This window comes from Rattus norvegicus, chromosome 1, assembly GCF_021556685.1.
Source record: "Rattus norvegicus strain SHRSP/BbbUtx chromosome 1, alternate assembly SHRSP_T2T, whole genome shotgun sequence".
NCBI lineage: Eukaryota > Metazoa > Chordata > Mammalia > Rodentia > Muridae > Rattus > Rattus norvegicus.
This window is the reverse complement of record NC_141534.1, coordinates 187,719,717-187,744,466: the sequence shown is the minus strand read 5'-3', so window position 1 is coordinate 187,744,466 and position 24,750 is coordinate 187,719,717. Positions and strand designations below refer to the sequence as shown.

At 39.7% G+C, this 24,750-nt stretch overlaps 2 protein-coding genes across 10 annotated transcripts in view; both read right to left on the bottom strand.

Moving 5' to 3' along the window:
- The window catches only part of Abca16 (ATP-binding cassette, subfamily A (ABC1), member 16), a 185,656-nt gene extending 176,456 nt beyond the window's left edge, over positions 1 to 9,200 (bottom strand). For all 9 annotated transcript variants that reach the window (XM_087607578.1, XM_087607580.1, XM_087607590.1 and 6 more), the window contains exon 1: positions 9,131 to 9,200. The gene's annotated coding sequence lies outside the window, so the exon portion shown is untranslated. The remainder of the gene's footprint in view (positions 1 to 9,130) is intronic.
- A 2,251-nt stretch (positions 9,201 to 11,451) lies between these two features.
- Positions 11,452 to 24,750, bottom strand: part of Abca15 (ATP-binding cassette, subfamily A (ABC1), member 15) — a 120,023-nt gene continuing 106,724 nt past the window's right edge. The window contains 5 exon segments of the mRNA NM_001106293.2: positions 11,452 to 11,729; positions 12,111 to 12,184; positions 17,908 to 18,089; positions 19,109 to 19,279; positions 20,306 to 20,493. Coding sequence (NP_001099763.2) covers positions 11,616 to 11,729; positions 12,111 to 12,184; positions 17,908 to 18,089; positions 19,109 to 19,279; positions 20,306 to 20,493 — 729 coding nt within the window. The 3' untranslated portion in view covers positions 11,452 to 11,615.

Sequence of the window (24,750 nt, the reverse complement as noted above, 5' to 3'; positions counted from 1 at the left end):
ACACCCATAACGAAGGGGAGGGGGAGGGATTAGGGGGATGTTTGCCCGGAAACCGGGAAAGGGAATAACACTCGAAATGTAAATAAGAAATACTCAAGTTAATAAAAAAAGAAAAAAAAAAGACAAAAAGACATTGTCAATAAGACAAAATGGCAACCCACAGATGGGGAAAAGGTCTTTACCAACAGTACATCCAATAGAGGACTAATATCCAGAATATACAAAGAACTGAAGAAGTTAGAGTGCAGAGAACTAAATAACCCTACTAAAAATGGGGTACAGAGCTAAACAGAGAATTCTCAATTGAGAATGGCTGAGAAGCACTTAAAGAAATGTTCAAAATCCTTAGTCATCAGGGAAATTAAATCAAAATGACCCTGAGATTCCACCTCACATCAATCAGAATAGCTAAGATCAAAAACACAAGTGACAGTAGATGCTGGCAAGGATGTGGAGAAAGAACACTCCTCCATTGTTGATAGGATTGCAAGTGGTATAATCACTCTGGAAATCAATCTGGAGGTTCCTCTGACATTTGGAAATAGATCTACCTGAAGACCCAGAGATATACACAGAAATTGCTCTACCATGCTACAGGGGCACAGACATGTTCCACTATGTTCATAGCGGCCTTATTTGTGATAGCCAGAAGCTGGAAACAACCCTGGTGTCCCAAAACAGATGAATGGATACAGAAAATGTGGTACATTTACACAATGGAGCACTACTCAGATATTAAAATTACTTCATGAAATTTACAGGCAAATGAATGGAACTAGAAAATATCATCCTGAGTGAGTTAACCCAGTCACAAAATAACACACACACACGGTATACACTCACAGATAACGTGGATATTAGCGTAAAAGTTCAAAATGCCCAAGATACAACCCACAGACCATATGGAGCTTAGGAGGAAGACCAGGGTGTGGATGCTTCAGTCCTGCACAGAGTGGGTAATGGGACAATCTTGGGAGATGGATAGAGGGTGAGAGGTACCTGGGAGGGAGAGAGGAGGAGGAGGGAAAAAAAAGGAGGGCAGTGTCAGTTACTGGAGGGGATTGAAGAAAGGTACAGAGGGTTGGGATTTGAATAAAAATATGTAGCTGTGGGGGATGAGGAACTGAATTAGCCACCTGTGGGTCCCAGACTTTAGGGAAATGAGATGCTCCCAGGATCCAATGGGGAGGACTGTAGCTGAAATGTGCAGATAAAGGGAGATAGAACCTGTAGAGACCATCTCCAGTAGATAGGCAGGGTCTCCAGTTGAGGAATGGGACCATCCACCCATCTCAATGTTTTTAACCCAGAAAGGTTCCTGTCCAAAGGAATAGGACAAAAATGGAGCAGAGACTGAAGGAAGGGACATCTGGGGACCACCCCACCTGGGAATCCATCCTGTCTGCAGATACCAAACTCTGACATAGTTGCTGTTGCCAAGAGGCACTTGCTGACAGGAACCTGGTGTGGCTGTTCCTTGGGACTTTAGGTCAGCAACTGACCAATGCAGATGTGGATGCTATCATTTCTCGGCCTTTTGGCTATGATCAAGTGCATATGTGGATGTTTGGAGCCAACCGTCAGACTGAGCTCAGGGACCCCGGTGAGGGAGCTGGCAGAAGTACTGGAGGAGCTGAGGAAAACTGCAACTCCATAGAAAGAGTAACATCTGCTGGCCGGACCATCCACTGCTCCCAGGGACTAGACCACCAACCAAGGACTGTACAGGGAGGGATCCATGGCTCCAAATACATATGTAGCAGAGGATGATCTTGTCTGACATCAATGGGAGGGGAGGCCTGTGGTCCTAACGTCCCAGAGTAGGGGATGCTGGAGTAGTGGGGCGGGAGTGGGTGGTAGTGGGGGAGCACCTTTATAAAGGCAAAAGGGAGGGGGAGGGGAGGGATGGGATAGGGGGTTGTTTAGGGTTAACTGGGAAGGGAGATATCTTTTGAGATGTAAACAAATGGAATAATTAATAAAAACTAAAAGAGAAACTATGGAAAAAATAGATTGTTAATATATTATGAAGAATTTGGAAAGTAGAAAAATGTATCTAAGACATGGTTTCTTCCATTTTTCTAGGTAAAAATGGCATAACACTAACAAGATTTAATTTTTAAAAATACTCTGTTCTTCATTATATTAAGTTTAATTAAATCATCACTGCAACAAATAAAAAAGCAAATCAATGGAGTATCAATCAGTATGTTTTCATATGCTCATAGTGTTATCACATTCCACACCAAATGTTGATGAGTAAACATGTTTAAATGCCTCTATAGTATTTACTTCACATTTACTATACATCATATTCTATATGCTAGCTACTGATATAAACTCAGACTTCATTTCAGAGTATAAAATCAAGACTCCATTCAGACTGGTGTTCTTTCATTTTAATTTTATTAAAATTAAGGGAAATAAATTTTAATTAAAATTAATTTAAACTTTATTAAAATTAAACTTACTATTTTAATTCCTTAATTTTTAAGGAATATTAACTTGAAAACTCACTCTACGGTGAACTTTTTGGCATGGTTGTGTGAGAAGGTCAGTAGCTATTTCTGACAGTAAAACAGCTATTTAACTGCTAAAAATCCAAGAACATAACCACTACTAGGTGTGGTGGCACACACTTTTAGTCCCAGCACTCCCAGGAAGGCCAGGCTAGTCTACATCATCTGTTCTAGGCCAATGAGGTCTACATAGTAAGATCCTATCTAAAAAATAGAAACACAACCACTAAAAGCTGAGCATAATAAAATGGAGAAATATTTGTTCAACATAATCTAGTAAATTTTGGAAAGACTATCGAGTCAGTTCATTTGTATTCTCTCACCCTCATGGTCTCCCATGCCCTTCTCTCATCTGACTCCATGCCAGCTCTACTTTTAAGAAAAGGTGACTGAGGGGGTTGGGGATTTGGCTCAGTGGTAGAGCGCTTACCTAGGAAGCGCAAGGCCCTGGGTTCGGTCCCCAGCGCCAGAAAAAAAAAAAAAAGAAAAAAAAAAAGAAAAGGTGACTGAGATGGGGGCCTCTCCAAGCCTCTCAATATAATATTGATATTGTACCCGATGAGAGGAAGAGCACTGAAGATGTCCCATTAAGGCTGGGTGCTCAGTTTTTATCTCAGTACTTTGATCCATTATGCATCTCTCCACTGACTGCTCCCACTGTTAAAAGACCGTCTAAGGCTGAGATGCCCCGATCTATGTATATAAACACAAATATTAGAAGGACTATTCAGCAAGATAATAACAACAGGGTCTATGCTAAGGCCTACTACCGCCCCAGCTTCTCCAGTGTTAGTTCTAGGCATAAAATTCTATCCCATGGAACAGGCCTCATATCCAATCAGAAAGAGGTTAGCAACCCCTAACATCATGCCACTAGTGCACCAGAGAGCCTATTTTGCCTGTGTTGGTTGATGTTGCAGCATACAGGGTTTCGTGATCTGTAAGAACATAGAGTGTCTTTTCTCCCCCAGCATGCTGAGTAGCACCTCTTAGCAATGTGAAAACTAGCCAGTATGGAGGAATTTCCCCGTGGATTTGATATTTTTATGTGTTTTGCATCCAAGGCGTGTGGTGTCTTTAGCAAACAGTTTTACCATGTAGTTAAGAGCAATGGTAATAGTTTCCTGGCAAGGCTCAGGGAACACTGAAAAAGAAGAAACAGAAAGACTATAAGAACCAGAGATTGGGGAGGAGAGCTATGAAATACTATCAAGATCTTGTACATGACACAGTGAGTCCACTCATGAATTCATGGCAGCTGTGGCCACCTGCACAATATCAAGCCAGCCAACATTTTTGCGGACTTGGGCTGGGGGTTCTCTCAGGACCTGGAAGGTACTAAGAAGCTATTGACAGTAGATAGATGCTGGTGTATGGGGTGGAGAATGTTTCTTTTTTGAGAATGTGTCCACTAGGTGCTTCTCATGCTTTGGTGGATGGCTTTACGTCCATGAACATATGGACAACATTAACATGGATTATCTCAGTGGGATTCAGGAGTTGGAAAGGGAAAATGAGAAGTAAATACAGTATTTCATGTATACATGTATAAAAGTCCCCAAAATAATTAAAGTTTTGAGATTCTATTTTTATCCAGGTTCCATTCATACTTGGGAAGCCTATCTGAGGAGCTAAAGGCTGAACACCACATATATGAACTTGATTGTAGGAAAGACATCAACTCAAAAAGAAATTTCCAGCGTCCAACAATGTGAAAAATTGATTTTGTTATAGCCACCTAGATTGTGCTATTTTGTTACAGTAGGCCTGTGAATACAAGGACATGACTACTAAATTTGAGAAAAGGCTTCTCATTAACTATTTCAAATAGATTTAGAGAGCAAAAGTAAATTGTTGCAGGATATTTGATCACACTGTGAACACTGAGAGTGTGTTGTTTACTGGAAAAACCTGTTATAGTTGCGGTGTGGCTCACCTCAAAGAGCTTTCTGTTTATTGTAATCAGTATTTAATAAAGTCAACCACAGGTCAAGAGGTAGAGCAAGCAACCAGTTGACAGGGGGTGAACATAGTAAAAAAACCATAGGGAGTAAGGGAGTAAGAGTAAGTCAGCAGGGGAGAGAGGAGAGTGGGGAGGGGAGGGGAGGGGAGGGGAGGGGAGGGGAGGGGAGGGGAGGGGAGGGGAGGAGAGGAGAGGAGAGGAGAGGAGAGGAGAGGAGAGGAGAGGAGAGGAGAGGAGACACATACAGAAGTAGAAAGGAGGGACGTTTAGTTTGAGGGGTTCTTAAGCCTTCATGGAAAAGGAGAACCTTCCTTTGGGGACATTGGCTAAGGAGGAATGTCAGCTGGGTACCTCCTCTGCCTCTCTGAGCTAGCAGGCTTTCACCCCAGCATCTGGCTCTTGATTATTTATTGGTAAAATTTACATGTTTGAAATTTTGTTAAAAAACAATATTTAATACAATAATATTTCAACAAATTAAAGTGTTAATAAGCAAATATACATTAAAAAGTTCAATCAAGGAAGGTTCAATGGATGATCTGAATAGGAAAAAAATGAGCAAACTTGAAATTAGGTCAAATTAAACTGCATAGGTTATAAAGCAAGAAAAAGTTGACAGTGACATTTTCCCCTCAAATCTTTCCCCCAAAGGGAAAGAAAAAATGATCAACAGAAATAGTAAAAGAACCTATCTTTGTAAGAGTTCCAGAACACAGAGGACATTTACACCATTCTAATACACCTGAAGAACAGCAGAAAACTACATTAAAAAGGTTGAAAAATGGTTCATTCTGTCTATGTCATTCATCCCTTACCAACTAGCACATGGTTGCACTGAGAAGAGGCCTGGGGCTCTGCCTTCTTAATAGGAGAGATGCTGAGAGTGATTACCAACTTCTTTAGTGTTTGCAGGTACTGACTTAGCTCATGTACAACAGAGAATCACCACAATTAGGCCACTTAGTGATAGCTGGAACAAAGCAAGGGAGTGGTGGCTATCAGTGACTAGTCCCTTGTCTCTGCTAGTAGTTTTACCTTATCATGGAGACAAGCCACTCAGGCCATCTAACTGTATCCCCCTCAGCTAATAGGCTTGACTGTGTGTGTGTCTGTGTGTGTATATCTATATCTATATCTATATCTATCTATCTATCTATCTATCTATCTATCTATCTATCTATCTATATATATATATATATATATATCAGGTCTACTGGAATCTCTAGATAGTCTTCTGAATAGTGGTCCATTTCCAGTTCTGAGCATGCTTTATCATAGCTGACTTTGCCTACCAACGTGGTCTTACATTCATCTTACCTATAGAAATTGATGAATGTCTGGCACCTGCCAGACATACCAAACCGTGAGCTGCTGGTGGGTCTTCCCTATCTATAGAACTGCACCTAGTTAACAGAGCCATCTAATCATTACAGACTTAACCATGGAGATGAATGCAAGAATTGCTGGATGCTCATTATACCTGAAGAAACAAGACAGTGACTATATACCCATGTCTACCTGGAACTAAAATCAATAATCTGTATTAAGGTAACATTTGAAAACATCAGAGAAAAGTCTTATATTGTGAAAGCCATGGTATAAAAGTTTTAAAGTCATAAAAGGGTAAGAAAAAAGTACAAATCACCAACATGAGAAACAAAAACGAGGGCACATCCCTAGATCCTATAGAAACTGTGAAGAAGAAAATTGAAAAGTGTATCAAATTTAAAGGCTATTAAAATATAATTCCAGTTGCTCAGAAAGGCACTGAGCACCAGGAATTCTAAAATACAGCAGTGGAATTAAATTTTTGCATGTCCATTGTTAAACAGTTTTTCATTATCTACCAAACTTGGAGAGATGAATTCTATACCAATATATTTATCCAAATAAAATATATATTCACACTTGTAGTAATAAAAATAGACACAAATATACCTAGCATTTGTAACGTAGGAAGCCTAAAATCCTCCATGTCAGTATGTAATAATGGAAATCATGGCATGTTTAAATAAAGAGACGCCACAAGGTAATGTAAATGATGAACTGCAACCCCCCACAGCAGAAATAAATATCCCAACGTGGAGGGGGAAAGTAAGATCTAGAGTTCCAGTGAGTTCTAATTCATTGAAAGTTCACGAGACAAAACTCCAGCCTAAACTGGTAAAGACTGTGTCACAGGCCATGTATCAGAAGGGAAGAATGATTACTTCTGATAGCAGAATGTCTGTAGAGTAAGACTAAAATGGAGTTTAAAAGTAGTTCCAGCTTCCTGAAAATGCCTTACTTCATACTTTAAAGTGTAGTTAACAATTTCTTGCTTTGCTATTATTTTAATTTTATTGAGACTTTTATACATGTATCATTCTATATTTATAACATATTTATAATCATTATATATATCTTATATATGTGTGTGTCAGTCTATATTTATAACATATTTATGTCATTTCACCCCTACTTCTCTCCCTTCAACTCCTCCAGAGACTCTTTACTCCCTCTCAAATTTATGACCTCTTCTTAATTATTATTGTTACTATTAAGTCCAAGAACTCCTGATCTTCCCAAAATGGCAGTACGGGTGACACTGTCCTAAATAGGTTGTTGGACAGGTAAACAGAAAGATTGTTATTGGGTAAACAAGCCTAGAGTTCTTTTTTTATCAGATGGGAAACTAGCATGACTCTATTTTTGTAATCAGGAGCTATTTTGATATCCTAGTCTACTTAAGTTTCTGTTTACTTGATTGGGCTATTAACTGCCTGGTTTTGCTTCTGTAACCACACTTGCTTGCAAAATCTCCCACCCTGGGGTTTTGTCCCATAAAAAGAGCTTGAGAAAGTGGCTCAGGGCTGTTCTCCTAAAACCTGTATTGGATGAGACAGCTGCCAGACCTAAAGCTTGCTTTGATTTGGTCTTAATTTGTGGGCAGTGATCTTTCTCCTTGTGTCTGTAGGTTCAACAATGGACACCATTATAGAGATCCATTACTAGTTAAAATAGGTGTGTAACCATGGGGTGTCCAATCCCAGGTGATACAACTACAATGCAATTTTTTTTCAGTGGTGGGGTAGGGATGAGGTCTCTCTACATAGCCCTAGCTGTGCAGTAAATCATTCTGTAGAGCAGGCTGGCCTCAAACTCAAAGATCTGCCTGCTTCTCCTTGGACTAAAGGCATGCATCACCATGCCTGACTTACAATGCCATTACTGTTTAGATTGTATTATAGTCTCTATGTATTACTACTGCACAATTAATTTTTTAAATGTGTAAATTTTTCTCATTAGGTGACAAAGAAATGAGTACATATTCATAATGCCCACTACTTCTTGATTGAAGTGGTATAACGGTTAATTACATTTAAAGTTTTAATTATTATTTTTGAGATTAAAAATAAAAGCAAAAAATGCCTATAACATGTAAGCCCCTAGCTTGTACAAGTTGTACCCTATTAACATACTTTCCTTTTCCCCAGACATTGAAGACTGTTCTTAAAAGTGATCTTGTAAAACTTGCTGTTCTTGCAAGGTAATAAGCCCCTGTCTACAAAGGCAGAATACATGTAATGCTGTGTTTTTTCCTCTTTATAAGCCCTGGGCTGATATGGCTAAATGCTGCATAATGGGAGCAGTCCTGCTCTTAGGTGCAGTCCTGATACCAATATTTAAATTAAAAGCCTCTTATTAGTTAAGAGTTTTATTAATATACTGGTCTCTGAACAATTCCAGACCCACAAGACAAAGAATATCATCACATCACTTGCAACAACATAGACTGAACTAGATTATCATGCTAAGTGAAATAAGTCAGGCACGCAGAGACCATGTGTTCTCTTGTATGTGGTATATAAAGAGAAATCATTTCGTGAGTACAGAGGTGGTTACCAGAAGAAGACAGGTGTAGGACAAGGAGGGTTAAGGTTAAGGAATAATGATTAGTGGGTACTGAGCTAGAGCCATGTGGAAGTACGAAGTTCCGTTCTAACCAGAGATAACTACAATATTCCTGATATTTCAAAGAGCTAGAGAAAAAGAATAGACAAGCATATTTATGAAATCTAATAAAAATACTATTTTTCGTATTTAATTTTCTCAAGAAATGGCACCTGCTTATCTAAGACATACAATAAAATTGATAAAGGTGGACCAAAGATTTCTTAAAAGTATAGAAAAAAGAAAAATTAGTGACATCAGTTCTGGGTGAGTTCTTGAACTACCAGCATTCAATCAAGACTTATTTTTTCTTTTTAATTATGGAAGAACTGGTAGCTTTTGTTTGTTTTTCTAACAGTAGGTTTTCCTCTTTTTCCTTTTCAAAAACTGACCCAGCTAAGACATGCTCATTAACTTTCTTAAGGTGGAACGACATTGTATCTGTGCAGTCCTACCTATTCAGTTTTCCAATACACACAGGGGAATGGTGGGGAGGTGAGTATCCCGCCCTCTAGCCTTTAACCTCCTGTAAACTCCAGCCTGAACTGGGCTCTGACATCACCCCAATCCTATTGCGGGAAATGGTGGGAGTTACTAAGGTCAAACTGCTCTTCCAAAACTTGACAAATTCCTCAGTAAGCTATAGCCCAGACCTCAAATGTACTTCAAACCTCTCACAGTTTGAGTTGTTAGCCAGGAGGTCCCTGACACTCACCACTCGGCAGCAACCGCCTCCACAGCCCCTGCTTCCTCCACTGAATCACGGCTTGGCTCGTGTCTTCCCTGAGTTGCACTTCCGCTCAACACCGGATCAACTGCCCAGCCTCACCGGGACAGGAGCGGAGGCTGACCGGAAGTGCGGAGGCAGAGCAGAGCCCTAGTAGCTGAAGGCAGTGCTTGCGGTGTGTGGGAGGGCCTAATGTAGTAATGTAGTACTGTCTCTGCCCTCATTTCTGAGGTAGCAATTTAAGGTTTCTCAGTTTTTCTTTTGTTTTTAAACTATCTTATTTTAAATGTATCTACCTTAGTTTACGTGCACTGGTGTTTTGCCTGCATGTATGTCTATGTGAGAGTGTCAGATCTTGGAGTTACCGACAGTTGTGAGCTACCATTGTGGGCGCAGGGATTTGAAGCTGGGTCTTGGAAGTGCTTTTAACTGCTGAGCCATCTGTCCAGCCCCAAGTTTTTCTTAATCTAGATAAAGACTTGTCAGTGTCCAGCTTTCAAATCCCTAAACATTGTTTTCTCTGATTTTTCTTCTTTGTCAGTTCTTGGTTTGGTTTTGTTTGACTAGTGTATTCTTCTCCTACTTTTCTACTTCTTGTTAGACATGCAGTTCGACTCTTGATTTAAAAATATTTTGTTGTTGTCTTAGAAGTCTTCATAGCTACACATTTTTCTCACCTCTGCTTTTGCTTTTGAAAGTTTGGTATGTTTTGATCTCATTTTCTGAAGACATTTTGTAATTTGTTTTTTTTTTCCTCTTTGACTCATAATTAGCATTTTACTTTCAAGTACTTGTGAATTTTCCACTATTTTATCTGTTTTTGATTTCTAGTTTTATTAGACATTTTGGGCAGATAAGGCACTCAGTAAGATTTCAGTATTTTTTTTAGAGCTGGGAACCAAAGCCGGGTGCTTGCCACACAAGTGCTCTACCGTTGAACCAAATCACCAACCCACCCCTATTGTGACTTATTTAAAGACCCAAGATTCAGTGACTGCTAGAGAATGTTTCATATGCACTTGCGGAGGATATATCTTCTATCATTATTTATTGCAATGTTTATCATAGGTATGTCTATGTTCCTATTGGAGTGCTGTGCTCATAATGGCAATCAAGAAGGTGTTTTTATCGTTCAATGCATACTCTATGTATATATGTTGTTGTAAGGCCAAAACAGAGCCATAGCTCCCCCCCCCCCGACTCAGTGAACAGGAGAGCAATGGATATAGCTTTAGGAATCCAAAGCAGTGACTATTTCCTTAGGAATCAGTCATACCTCCCATATCCTAGGTAGCCAAAGGAAAAGCTACACAGTGTCCCTGGCTCTAGAGCTTGATAAAAACCAAATCCTTCCTTATATAAAAAGAACAGTGTCTTCTGTATACAACTAAAACCATCTTAATTACATTTTATTTATTTGGGGTAGGGACATATCACATGAATATGGAGGTCAGAGGACAACTAGCTAAGAGTCAGTTCTCTCTTCTGCAGTGGGGATCCTATGGATCAAACAAGTGATCAATCTTGACAGAATGGGTCTTTACCCATCGAGCTGTCTCACTGGCCCTGGACATTACTTTATAATTGAGAAATTCCAACTGAAGTCTGAAAACTGAAGAAACTACCCTAACACAGAGCAGCTTCCTAGACCAACTTATAGATCTACCAAGAACCATCCTACTTACATGCTCATGAATTGCAGAGAGAGAGAGAGAGAGAGAGAGAGAGAGAGATCACATCACTTCCTAGAGGATTTCAACTTCCTAGACAACAATCAGGAGAGAAACCCTGTCTCATTCCATTTATACTTTACTCTCTTATTCTTCATTGTAGGGGAAGCAAGAAAAGAAAGAACAGGACATTATTTTTAAGGATACTCCACTGATCCCATCTGTACACTACTTCATTTTTTTTCTTTAATCACTAAAATGAAAGACCATTTCGAATTTTGGAAATAATACTATCAAACTTTGACATTAACTTAGACATAGCAGGGAATAAGTTGATATGTATTTGTGCATATATATTTCTGTGCATGTTTGTGGCATATTTGATTTGTTTTGGGTTTGTGCTTTTATTTATAGCTGCTAAAACGAATGCATTTCCACTGGGGCAAATCTGATGGCACCATCACTATTAGATGTTTATACTCAAGTACTTCGACCATCTAAGAATGGGTCCTTACAGAACTGAGTGCTGCTCTTTCATTTTCCTAGGAAAGAAAACAGCTCTAAGAAATGTTTTTAGATTTAGATAAATCAGAAACAGGACATTTAGCTCCATCTTCAGTGAAGGGGACACTTTTTTTCAGGGAAGTATTTATTACACAAATATATTTACATGAAGATTCACAAGCACAGGATGACCTCCCCATGTACCCAGCTCTAGGTTAAAAAAAAAAAAGAAAAGAAAAAAGAAAGAAAAGTCAGTATCACTATTTGTAACTGAATCTCAAGGAACTTCTGTCTCATGATCACTTCCTATCTTGGTCAGCAAAAGCCAGGAAGACTTGGTCCAGGGTGATCTGACTGATGGAATAGTCTTCTAAATCGTATTGTTCCTTCGCTTTCTCCAAAATGCCAAACACCTTAAACAACAACAGAAGCATGAAGTTGCTATTGAAGCCTCCCTCCAGCTCCCAGAGGAGCCTCACCCCTTCTCCCCAATTTCTGTCAGGTACATTAAATTGGACAACAAGACCAGAAGGGCAAAATCAGCAGAAGAAGCAGGTGTTTGAGAAGGGGAGGAGGTAGTAGTTCTCTGTCTTGTTCTTTTGATAGACATGGACTAATAATGGAATTTAAGGGCAGTCATCAAAGACATTTCCACACTAAGGCATTTGAACAGGAACATAAATACTCCACTGTGTTCACTCTATCAGGAACAGTTCCACTCCTTGGATCCCAAGTACCATCATTGTCAGTTCCCCCCTAACATGCACTGGTTAAAGGGCACGGTTTCTGATCACCTTTCCCCAGCTGTTGTCCTTGCTGGGAACGTAATAATTAAGGATCCCTTGATTCTCTTGCTTTAATTCACTACCTACAACAGGAAAATAAGACAGGTGAGTGTTCTTACAAAATTATTTTGAGATGATCAAAATAGTACTGTATTTGCTATATCATACAAAGGTGAATGGTTGGGGTTAACACAGGAGATGTGACCCCTCCAAACCTACTCTCTTTGATATATATTAATATTTTTAAAGACTTTAGAACTAATTAAATAGAATAGTCTTATGGTAGGGAATTGACAGCAACTATTGAAGCTTTTAAGATCAGTAAAGTGTCAACTTGTGTGCCCAGTGTAAAAGTTTGAGCTTTTAAAATACTGATATAGTTATTCCTAAATATAGTGCTGAGTATTGATAAGATTTTCTGGTTGTATGTCTATAAGGGCACAGTTTGGGAAGAGGAAGAAGGACAAATATGATGGTTGAGATGAGAATGATCCCATATGTTCGTATATTACAATATTTGGTGGATTGTAGCTGGTCTTTGCTACTTTGTGGGTTCTTCTTTTTACCCCCCTATCATTGGATATGAGAGAAGGATAGAAGGGGATGTAAAATCTGAATCTAATTTCCTTGTTTCTTCTTTATTTGTAGCTAGTCTCTCTCTCTCTCTCTCTCTCTCTCTCTATATATATATATATATATATATATATATATGTATATATATAAAGAATATAAAGAAACAAGGATATATATATATATATATATTTATATGAGCACTACTAACAAACTGCAAACAACCCCCCTGATGGACCAATGACCACCCACTCCTGCCTCTCAGGGCATTTACATACTCTCTGAAAAGTTCACAGAATTCCAAATGTCACACAATTGCAGAAATTATCTGAAGCTGGCAAAACCATGCCTCTGCTAGAGCATGAGGCAAATCACAGTCCGCTGTTGCAAAGCAGCCCCATATCCCTACACCTGGGATTAAAATGAAAACATATTCTTATAATATTTTGGGGTTTTTTAAGGAAACCTAAATTTCAGAATTCTCACTGCAATCTCTAGTTGCTGGGAAGAATTAAGAAATGTGGCCTTGTGGGAGCAGGTATTCCACAAAGGTGGGCTATGATGTTTCAAAAGATCATACCATACCAGATAGCCCTCTTTCTGTCTTTGCCTTCTGCTTGTGGATCAGGATATAAAGCTCTCGGTTACTGCTCTGGAACCATGTGTACCTACCTCCTACCATGTTCCCTGTCATGGTGATCATGGCCACTAATGTTTTAAAACTGTAAGCCCCTGTTAAATGCTTTCTTTTGTAAGTTGTCTTGCTCATAGTATTTTGTCATGACAACAGAAAAGTAACTAAGCCAAGATTGCCTCATTCTCATGATTACACCAGGTCCTTCCACGTACAAAAAGAATCATGCACGGAAATCACCAGTCATGCTACTGTGATCTTGTTGTTTTTTTTCACAGGTAAGACTATGAACAAGATTAGTGGGAAGAAATGCATTTATAACTGACTGTGGTGATATGTATAGTAAAGCTTTTATGTCTGGCTTTAAGCAATGTATAGTAAATCTTCATGTCTGGCTTTGAATGAAAACAAAAAAAAAACACTTTGCTATGTTTGGGTCAATTATTAGAGACTGAGAAATTGTTATGAGAATGATTGAAAATTGAAGAAATATTGACTTGGTGCTGTGTGAGCGCTTTCGGTTGCACCAACCTTGGTCCTAAGACACCTGAATTTTTTCTTTTGATTATGGTAGCCATGGTCAAGAGGGACTGAGATTTGTGTGGGTTGTCTGTTCTCATGGGCAGCGGGGGCAGGATAACTTTGGTAGTTGAAAATTTTCCCAGCCCCAATTAATGTTTGAATGTTTGTATAATGTTTGAATAGAATAACTGGAGTAAGCTAGCTGGGTGTCAGTCTTTTCCAAAAAGACTGAAGCCCTCTGCTCCTTCAGAAAATGAAATGTTAGCATCTCAGTGAGTTTTTCTCTCTACTGTGACAACTACGACTAACATTAATCAATAATTAACCTGTGCAAACTTGTAGATCATTACAACTATAATTAAACTGGATTCAAAATGTTTTAAAGAAATGTTACATGTTTGAAATGTGGTACCAGTGGAAGAGGAAGCCCTTGGTCCTGCCAAGGTTGGACCCCCAGTGTAGGGGAATATGGGGGGGGCAGTAAGGGGATGGATGGGGGGATACCCATATGGAGGAGGGGGAGGGGATGGGGGGGCTTATGGACAGGAAACTGGAAAAGGGAATAACATTTGAAATAAGTAAAGAAATATGTCTAATAAAAAATGTAAAAAACGAAATGTGTGTGTATTTCGTTAATATTAATCTTAATGCATGCATTATTATGATGATCATGTAGAGCTCTTTTATTGTGGCATATTTCAAATATAAAGCATAGTAAAAGTATTTAAAACGAGCGCTGATAAAAATCACCCAATCTAGGTCAAATAATACTTACTCATTCATTGTCAGGTGCAATGTCCCAGCTTCTACCCCCCCATAAAAATAAGCAGTATCTCCTTCAGTACTCAAGGCATTTTCACTTTTTCAGTTTGTCTACTCGCTTATCTAAATTAATGTAAGAACTGATGTGATAATGGAGTATGTATGCATGTGGAAGAGCTAAATTGAGTTAATACAGTTTCTTTTTGTACTGGAGATAGCTCAATGGTTAGAAGCAGTGGATCTTGCAGAGCTGGGTTCAGTCCTTAGAACCAACACGACAGCTCATAACCATCCATAACTTCAGTTCCAGGGATCTGACACACTCTTATGACTTCTATGAGCACCAAGCACATGTCTGCTACACAGAAATACATGAAAATGTGCAAATAAAAACGTCTCACACAATATAATGGTTAAAAATAAATCAATAAATCTACAGAAGTATGGTATCTCAACCTTTTATGTTTATAATAGATTATTGAGTGTAACTATAGTCATAACACTATTTAACTTATTCTGTGGTGCTTTAAAGAAGAATTCCCCCTCACATCCTCCTAGGCTTATATATTTGAATGTTTAGTCAGTAGCAAATAGCACTATTTGAAAAGAAAAGGATTAGGGGGTTTGGCATTGCTAGAGAAGTGTGTCCATGAGGGTGAGCTTTGGCATTTCCAAAGCCCAGTCTGTGTCTCTCTGTCTCTCTCTGTCTGATGATAACGACTCACCCTCTGACACTGTAAGCCAGCCCCAATTAAATGCTTTCTTTTATATGAGTTGCCTTGGCAGTGGTGTCTCCTCACAGCAATAAAACAGTGACTAAGACTCTGTATTCTTTATCCAAAATCTCCCCAACCTCACCCTACCATAGCACCTAGTAACTACCAATCAACTACTTCCATGCAACTTCCTTAGACTCAACATCTGGGTGAGATTGTATGCATTTGTCTTTTTATACATGGCTTATTTCATTGAATAAAAGGTCATCTAGCTTCATTCGTGTTGCCACATATGATGGAGTTTCCTTCTTTCTCAAGGTTAGTTTCCTGACTATGTGCATCCATGCTAGCTGCCGTGTGTATATTATATTTTCTTTATTCATCATCCCTCAACAAATCTTTAAATTGTTTTTTTTTTTTTTTTGGCCATTGGGAGTAATGCTACGGCAAACATGAACGTGCACCTATCACTTTGACATATTCTTTTTACTTGTTTTAGATATATATTCATCAGTAGGTAGCAAGGTCATAGGCTAGTGCTATTTTTAACTTTTTAAGGAATTTTCATGTTTTTAACTGGCTATACTAATTTACACCCCCACCGACTTCCTACTGATTCCTAAAAAGAGAAAAGCTTTTGACTTTTGTCTTAGTCCCTGTTCTATTGCCGTGAAGAGACGCCATAACAAAGGCAACTCTTACAAAAGAAATCATTTAATTTGGGGCTCGAAGTTGCAAAGGGTTGTAGAATCCATGACGTGGTAGGAAGCAGACGGGTGTGGCACTGGAGCAGTAGCTGGGAGCTTTATATCCTGATCGGCAGTCAGTGGGCAGACAGAAAACTAACTGGGAACGGTATGGGCCTTTTGAAATCTCACAGCCCAACCCAGTGACACACCTCTTTCAGTTTTCTTTTTTTTTTTTTTTTTGGTTCTTTTTTTTTTTTTTTTTCGGAGCTGGGAACCGAACCCAGGGCCTTGCGCTTCCTAGGCAAGCGCTCTACCACTGAGCCAAATCCCCAACCCGACACACCTCTTTCAACAAAGCCTCACCTACTAATCCTTCCCAATTAGCCCCACCAACTAGGAAGCAAACATTCAATATAAGGACAGCTCCTATAGCCGTATGGGGTCATTCAAACCACCATGGCTTCATACTGTGGAACTCAATGCTGGCTATGAGCTTGTGGCATATGGTATTGTGTTAAAAAGAATTCCTGTTGCACCCAGTCTGTTCATCATTTCAGTATGGTTTTTTTTATTGTTATTTTGGTTTTTTTGTTTTGTTTTTCAAGACAGGGTTTCCCTGTATATCCTTGACTGTTCTGGAACTTGCTCTGTAGACCTGGCTGGTCTTGAACTCAGAGATCTAGAGTGCTGGGATTAAAGATGCGCATCACTACTGCCTGGCTTTCTTGTGATCTTGAATGATGTTTGCTGGTATCTTGCTGAGGATTTCTTTGTCATTCTCAGTAGAGACATGGATCTTTTTCTTGTAGTGTACACGACTAGTTTTGGCATCACATTTGAAAGTATTGTCTTTCAAAAGAATTTAAGATGCTTCTACTCTTTATTCTTTGAATAGTAGTGCAGTGAGAAGGGTCCACACTCATAGTCTCATTGTTTATGACAGACACATTGCCCACTGAGCCATCACAGGTCAAAGACAGAAGACAAGCCACTCCAAACTCTGTACAAGACCGTGCCTCAAAACATAGGGTGGACAGAGATAAAGATACTCAACCTCAACTTTTGACCTTCATACACCCATGCACACATGATATATGTATGCACAGATACAGAACACACAACACATTTGTTTAGTAAGGTTATAAGCACATTCTTTTGTTGCATACATCTGGGTGTGTTGTGGGGAAATCCTAGTCACTGAAGTCAATGCTAAAGTGATTATTTGGTATTCCTCACGTCTATTCTTCATGTCTGTTCCACCACTGATATTATTAAAATGTATTTTCAAACTTATATTCCCACAGTATAATTAATAATATTTTCTATAGCCCAAAAGATGAAATTCCAACTCAATAACCTGATGCACATCAGTAAACCTGTAAGAGTTTGCTAACAATTGTTACTATGTCTCCAGTGCTTTGCAGTTAGGAAAGAGGCTGAGAAAGAGAACATAGTTGCTACCATTGCTCTGTGGACAGGGAAGTGTTTTACTGAGTTTGTCACTCATGGGTAGAAGGATTTTTGTCAGGAGAGACACATCTGCTAGAGCTTGCTTGCAGTTCAAAATCATGTTCTGGCACAACTTGCCAAAATCCAGAATAAGATGCTTAATGAAAAGGGGAATATCCTTTAAAAGATTTTTTGGCATGGGTAATATGTGGAAAAAAGAGAAATATGTTGAAATATGGCTTTAGAGGTATAATTTATATGGAGAGAACAAATATGAAGAGGTCCTAGATGTAGATGGCAGAGTTCAGTGATGTGCTGTGCAGTAGCAGTAGCAAAGGAAGTGTGGAAGATCACTGGGTGTCAGTAACACAGGGAAGCAAGATTAAAACACAAACCCTGTGGGTAGTGAGAACAAAACATGAAATTTAATATATTTCTAACACCACTGGGGCAACTTAACATACCTGGAAATGTCAGTGTGATGAAATTTTTAAATTCCTTTAATGTTTCCCCAGACTTGACCTTGGTCTTGAGAATATAAATATCACCAAACTTGTTCTTGAGGTACTGAGGGCTACCCAGGCAGGTGAGCTTCCCATGCACCATTATGGATAGCCTTGTACAAAGGGCTTCACATTCTTCCATGCTTGCAAAACAAAGAAACAGAACAACATGAAAGTAAGATGTTCTTTGAATATAGCATGCATTTAACCATTGCCAGGATCTTGTTATCCACCACAAGCTGCATCTTCCAATCACCAAGTTCATGGTTAGAAAGTATATTGTGGTGTGTGTGTGTGTGTGTGTGTGTGTGTGTGTGTGTGTGTGTGTGAGTGTGTGTGTGTGTGTGTGTGTGTGTGTGTATGTAGGAAGGTACACATGCATATATGTGCATGTGGAGGCAGAGGCCAATCTCAGGTATCATTCCTTAACCACCATCTGCCTTGTCTTAGTGGGACCTGAGGTGAGGGTCACTGATTTAGGCTAGCCTGTCTGGTCAGTGAGCCCCAAGGATCTAACTGTTTCTGTCTAGCACTGAGATTATAACCATATACTACCTCACCCAGTTTTAAGCATTTTTAAATCATTTTTTATTTGTATAGATATTTTGCTTGTGTGCATATCTGTTCAGTGTGTGTGTATGTGTGTGTGTGTGTGTGTGTGTGTGTGTGTGTGTGTGTGTGTGTGTGTGCTGTGCCCATGAATGCTATTGCATTCCCGGGGACTAGAGTTCTATAGATGACTATGAACTGCCCTATGTTCATATTGAACCTGGGTTTCTGGAAAAGCAGCTTAACTGATCTTAACTGCTGGGTCATCTCTCCAAGGTTATTTTTTGTTTTGTTTTTGTTTTTGTTGTTGTTGTTGTGGTGGTTTTTTTAAATTGTAGGTTCTGGGATCCAGCTCAGGTGCTCATATTACATAGCAAACACTTTACTAATTAAGCTATCTTCCCAAGCCCTGAACTATATGTATTTTCAAAGGATAAGTAACAGAACAGCAAATCCTCAAATGTAATATACGTCTTACTTCCTGAGGACTCTTGGATAGTCTATTTATTATTCAATCAAATATACTGCTTAATATTTCTGACCCCAAATAATTGGCCTGTATAGCTACCATAATTATTGCCAACTCTTGATAGAGCTTTCCCAAGAGCCACACCTGTGGGATGTTATAATGATGGCCTTTCCACTTTCACGAATCTTTATCACTGCGTCCCAGAGAAGGCGCCTAGCTCTTGGGTCCATGCCAGTTGATGGTTCATCCAGGAAGATAACCGAGGGCTTTCCCATCATGGCAATGGCAGTGCTCAGCCTACGTTTGTTTCCTTCACTTCAGACCAAAGACAGGGAGGAAATGGAAACAGATGAAACTATGCCTATTAGTTATTTCCAGGAAAGACAACAGACACCTCATAGTACTGAGACTTCCAACAAAAATCTCAAGTGTAGACATCCTTATGCAGATTCCGTATGGCTTTAACAAGGCGTCAGGCCCTAGTACATCTGTGCATGAACATTTATAACGTAGGACAACCTTTCACATGTTGTGGTTTTGGCTCCATTTGTCTCTACTAGGATACATAACCCCCATCCCAATTTGAAGACCTACATTTCTCTTTGTTGCAGGACAGAATCAGAGGAATGTCAGGAAAAAGGAAATACTTTCTATTTGGGCTTCAGAAGCCAGGTTATGAAGTTTCGTTTCTAAAAAGGGAAGATGTGAACCTGTTACTAGCATCTGAAACACAACAGCATAAGATAATGTTCAACTCAGTGTTAACTGTCAACCTGACACAGGCTCGAATCACCTGAAGAAGTCTCAATCAAATAATTAATTTCCCTTATCAGGTTGGTTTGTGAGTATGTCTGTGAGGGATTGTCATGATTATTAACTGACTCAAGAAGGCCCATCTAGGCAGGTGGTTCTGAGCTAGATAAGAGAATTCACTAAGCATCAGCCTGTGAGCAAACCAGGTAGCAAACAGCATTCTGCATAAATGCTTGCAGTACACCATTGGCAATGAGTGGACTCCCTGGTTAGAGGTAATGGTGTGTGGAACAGTAAGCAGTCCTGCCCAAGTCCCTGCCGTGACTTCCTTTGATGATAGACTGTAGATGCAGATCGTAAGCCAAATGAGCCCCTTTCTCCCCTAAGCTGCTTTTGGTGGGATGTTTCATCACAGCAACAGAATGAAACTAGGTCATATGGTAACATAATTGGGTAATTATGTGGAAGAGAAGTTCAGGTGGAGCTTTGGGCACTCACATCAAACCCCAGGAGCAAAGAGGCTTAGCAGTTATGGACATTGGTAACAACAGGTGACATTTGTTAAGAAGCTGTGGCATAATGACCCACCTGTAGGTGCTGATGAGACTGTTGGCATGAGGCTCCAGTTCCAAGGAATTCAAGTACGTGTTCACGTAGGGCCGAATCTGACGCTCTGAGATTCCCCATATTCTTGCATACATGACCATTATTTCCCAGCCGGTCAGGTATTCCAGCAAAGCATCAAATTGAGGACAATAGCCAATTTTTGACCTGCCCTAATTACAATAATTGCTGTAAGTGAAAACTCAGGCCATCTAACACCGCATGAACATTCATAGACAAGACAAGAGGCTTACAGGCCATGCTTCTATGAGACCCCTACCAAGAAATTTTCTTTTCTGAAGGGCTACGTAATTATTGATTGTAAATCTATTGTAGTCAAATGAAATGACTGGTCCTCATATTCAGTTCTAATTGTCCTGGAAATGAAGAATTAGAAACAAAATCCCAGATCCCACTCAGTTTGTAGGAATGCTAAGATGATATGTCTTTATCTTAATCATGGGCCCAAAGGAGTATGTCAGCTGGGATACTTTCTTTACTGTTTGACCTGTATAGCACTATATATGCTTGTCCCTTAGTAAGGCTGAACCAAAACAAAAGCTAGCCCTCATCTTTGCATATAGAAGTTCAAAAATGATGGTTGCTTGGAAACTTGAATTATTTTCCCAGTAGGTGCAAACAGCCTAGTTAGCTAGAGAAAATAGCCATAAATTTAAATTAATAATTAACTTATATTGATTATAGATTATTCATTTGGCTTGTAGGCTTGGCATAGTGCAAGTCTTTTTCTCTTTGACTAAAATGGCTCTTTTTTTTTCTTTTTTCTTTTTTTCAGAGCTGGGGACTGAACCCAGGGCCTTGTGCTTGCTAGGCAAGCACTCTACCACTGAGCTAAATCCCCAACCCCTAAAATGGCTCTTAAGGACAGTATATTTTCAGACTGCCCCACCTGGGGATCCATCCTATATGCAGCCACCAAACCCAGTCATTATTGCTGATGCAAAGAAGTGCTTGCTGACAGGAGCCAGATATGGGTGTCTCCTGAGAGGCTCTGCCATAATCCTACTGATACAGATGAGGATGAATGTAGCTAACCATTGGGCTGAACAAGGGGACCCCAATGGAGGAGTTTGAGAAAAGAATGAAGGAGCTGAGGGGGTTTGCAGCACCATAGGAAGAACAACAGCATCAACCAACTAAACCCCACCAGAGCTTCCAGGGACTAAACTACTAACCAATGAATACTAAACCACCAAAAAATGGATGGACCCATGACTCCAGCCATATATGTAGCAGAGGATGACATTGTCCAGCATCAATGGGAGGAAAAGCCTTTTATCCTGAGAAGGTTTGTTTCCCCAGTGTTTCCCCAGTGTAGGGTAATGCCAGAGTGTTGAGGTTGGAGTGGCTGGATGGGAATGGGAGCATCCTCTTAGAAGCAGGGGGATGGAGGAGGGAATATGGGAGAGGGGGAAAAGGTGATAACATTAGAAATACATAAAAATATCTAAGAAAAATAAAATTATAATTAAAGAAAAAAGAATAGTGTATTTTCAACACACACACCTGTATTTTTTTCTCTTACCTCTCTTTAGGATTCATATACTAGGGTTGGGGATTTAGCTCAGTGGTAGAGCGCTTGCCTAGCAAGCGCAAGGCCCTGGTTCGGTTCCCAACTCCGAAAAAAAGAAAAAAAAGGATTCATATACTAAAGATACAATAAAACCACCATCAGTATAAGTGAAATTAGACAATGATTATCTACGTACAGAAAATAATTCAGACAGGGTCAGAAAAGTACCTGTGAGGACTCTCAGCCTACATTTCAGGCTGATTCTAAGCACAGAGATAGTGGAAAACACATACACTCCCTAGAAACAGTGGAAAACAAGTACACTCCCTAGAAACAATAACGAAAACAAGGAATGGGGAGGATGATTACTGCTGGTGTTACCACGTTATCAGTTCAGTTTATAGCAAAAATGACATACAGCGAAGTAGAAAATGTGATTCCTTCATGGGACTGGGAATCAGAAACTCTATTGGGCTGAAAAAAAACTTACGATGCAAATCTCCTTGGCTTTGAAACAACTATCTTTGATGATAAAATAATAAAGGAGCTTGTGGAGAAGGTCAAGGAATGGATTCTTGACTATTAATAGAGAGATAGAAACCCCCAAAGGAAACAGAATGGGCATGCAGTGCTCTAAAGGCAGAGTGTGCCCTCCAACATTGTGGAAGTTAAAGGACACCACATCAGTCAGTGAATGGATTTTGAAGGAAGCCATAAAGAAATTTAGAAAGTATTTAGAGATGAATGAAATGAAAATTCAACATATCCCAGCTTATGGTACTTAGTAAAAGCAAAACGTGTGGGATTTAAAATTAGACTGTCCACCTGAGCTCATGGTTAGCATTGTCCCCAAAGTAGTGACTGGTGAATTACTGCAATGGACGGGCCCAAGCCACACAGGGGTAGGTTGTGGTTTGAAAGAGTGCACTGAATAACATTCTAAAGCACTCATAAAATACACCAGGCAACAATGGAACAAGGGAAGGAAAATGCCAGCTCATAGACTGGGTTAAATATTTACAAATAGGGATTAGTGTATAGAATACATAGAATACCTAAGCACTCCTCCAACTCAGGGGAAAAAGCATCCAAAGAAGGACTTTAATACGCATCTTCCCTATAAAGATATATGGCAGCAAGTATGTAGGGAAAGTACCCACTTTCTCTATTCATTAGGAAAATACAAATCAAAACTACAGTGGGAAAACATTTCACACATTAGGCTGAACACTATAAAACATACAATTACACAAAAAAATGAGAAGCCTCATCATGCAGAGAAATTGCAACTGCTGTGTGTTTCCATCAAGACTAAGTGGTGAAGCTCATGTGGAATATTCTATGACACCTAAGCCTCTATATACATTAAACAACTAAGAGCACGTACCCACATACATCTCTGTTGTTATCATGGGCCAGGATACCTTCCATATGCCCATGTGTTAAATACTTAGTCCCTGGATTGGCCTATTGGCAGACTCCTTTGGATGTAGGACCTAGTAGGAGGTCCATTCATCATATTGCTGAAAAGGATAGTGGGTCCCTGTCTCCTTCCCTTTTCTATTTTGTATTCTGGCCATAAAATCTATGGTTTTGATCTGCCACACATTCATGTTGTGATGTGCAACATTGTCATAAGATCAAATGCAACAGACCCAACAAATCATGCCCTTGAATAGTTGAAACAGCACAAAATGAGTCTTTTAAAGCATAAGATGACCATGTAAGATACTTGCTCTAGCTACAGAAAACTGATTAGTACATTTCATACTAAAGCGAAAGGATTATTATTTGTAATAGTCAAACAGTAGGTATGATGGGTGCACACCATGTCCTGTAATCATGCAATGGAGTGAGCTTCTACATGCATTAATCTTAAAGACAATACGCCAGGTACATTCTTTTTTTTTTTTAAGTTTTTTTTTTTATTTTATTTTTTTTATTATCTTGAGTATTTCTTATATACATTTCAAGTGTTATTCCCTTTCCCGGTTTCCGGACAGACATCACCCTCCCCCCTCCCCTTCCTTGGGGGTGTTCCCCACCCAAACCTCCCCCCATTGCCACCCTCCCCGCATAGTCTAGTTCACTGGGGGTTCAGTCTTAGCAGGACCCAGGGCTTCCCCTTCCACTGGTGCTCTTACTAGGATATTCATTGCTACCTATGGGGACAGAGTCCAGGGTGAGTCCATGTATAGTCTTTAGGTAGTGGCTTAGTCCCTGGAAGCTCTGGTTGCTTGACATTGTTGTACTTTTGGGGTCTCGAGCACCTTCAAGCTCTTCCAGTTCTTTCTCTGATTCCTTCAACGGGGGACCTATTCTCAGTTCAGTGGTTTGCTGCTGGCATTCGCCTCTGTATTTGCTGTATTCTGGCTGTGTCTCTCAGGAGCGATCTACATCCGGCTCCTGTCGGTCTGCACTTCTTTGCTTCATCCATCTTGTCTAATTGGGTGGCTGTATATGTATGGGCCACCTGTGGGGCAGGCTCTGAATGGGTGTTCCTTCAGTCTCTGTTTTAATCTTTGCCTCTCCCTTCCCTGCCAAGGGTATTCTTTTTCCTCATTTAAAGAAGGAGTGAAGCATTCACATTTTGATCATCCGTCTTGAGTTTCCTTTGTTCTAGGGATCTAGGGTAATTCAAGCATTTGGGCTAATAGCCACTTATCAATGAGTGCATACCATGTGTGTTTTTCTGTGAGTGGGTTACCTCACTCAGGATGATATTTTCCAGTTCCAACCATTTGCCTACGAATTTCATAAACTCGTTGTTTTTGATAGCTGAGTAATATTCCATTGTGTAGATGTACCACATTTTCTGTATCCATTCCTCTGTTGAAGGGCATCTGGGTTCTTTCCAGTTTCTGGCTATTATAAATAAGGCTGCGATGAACATAGT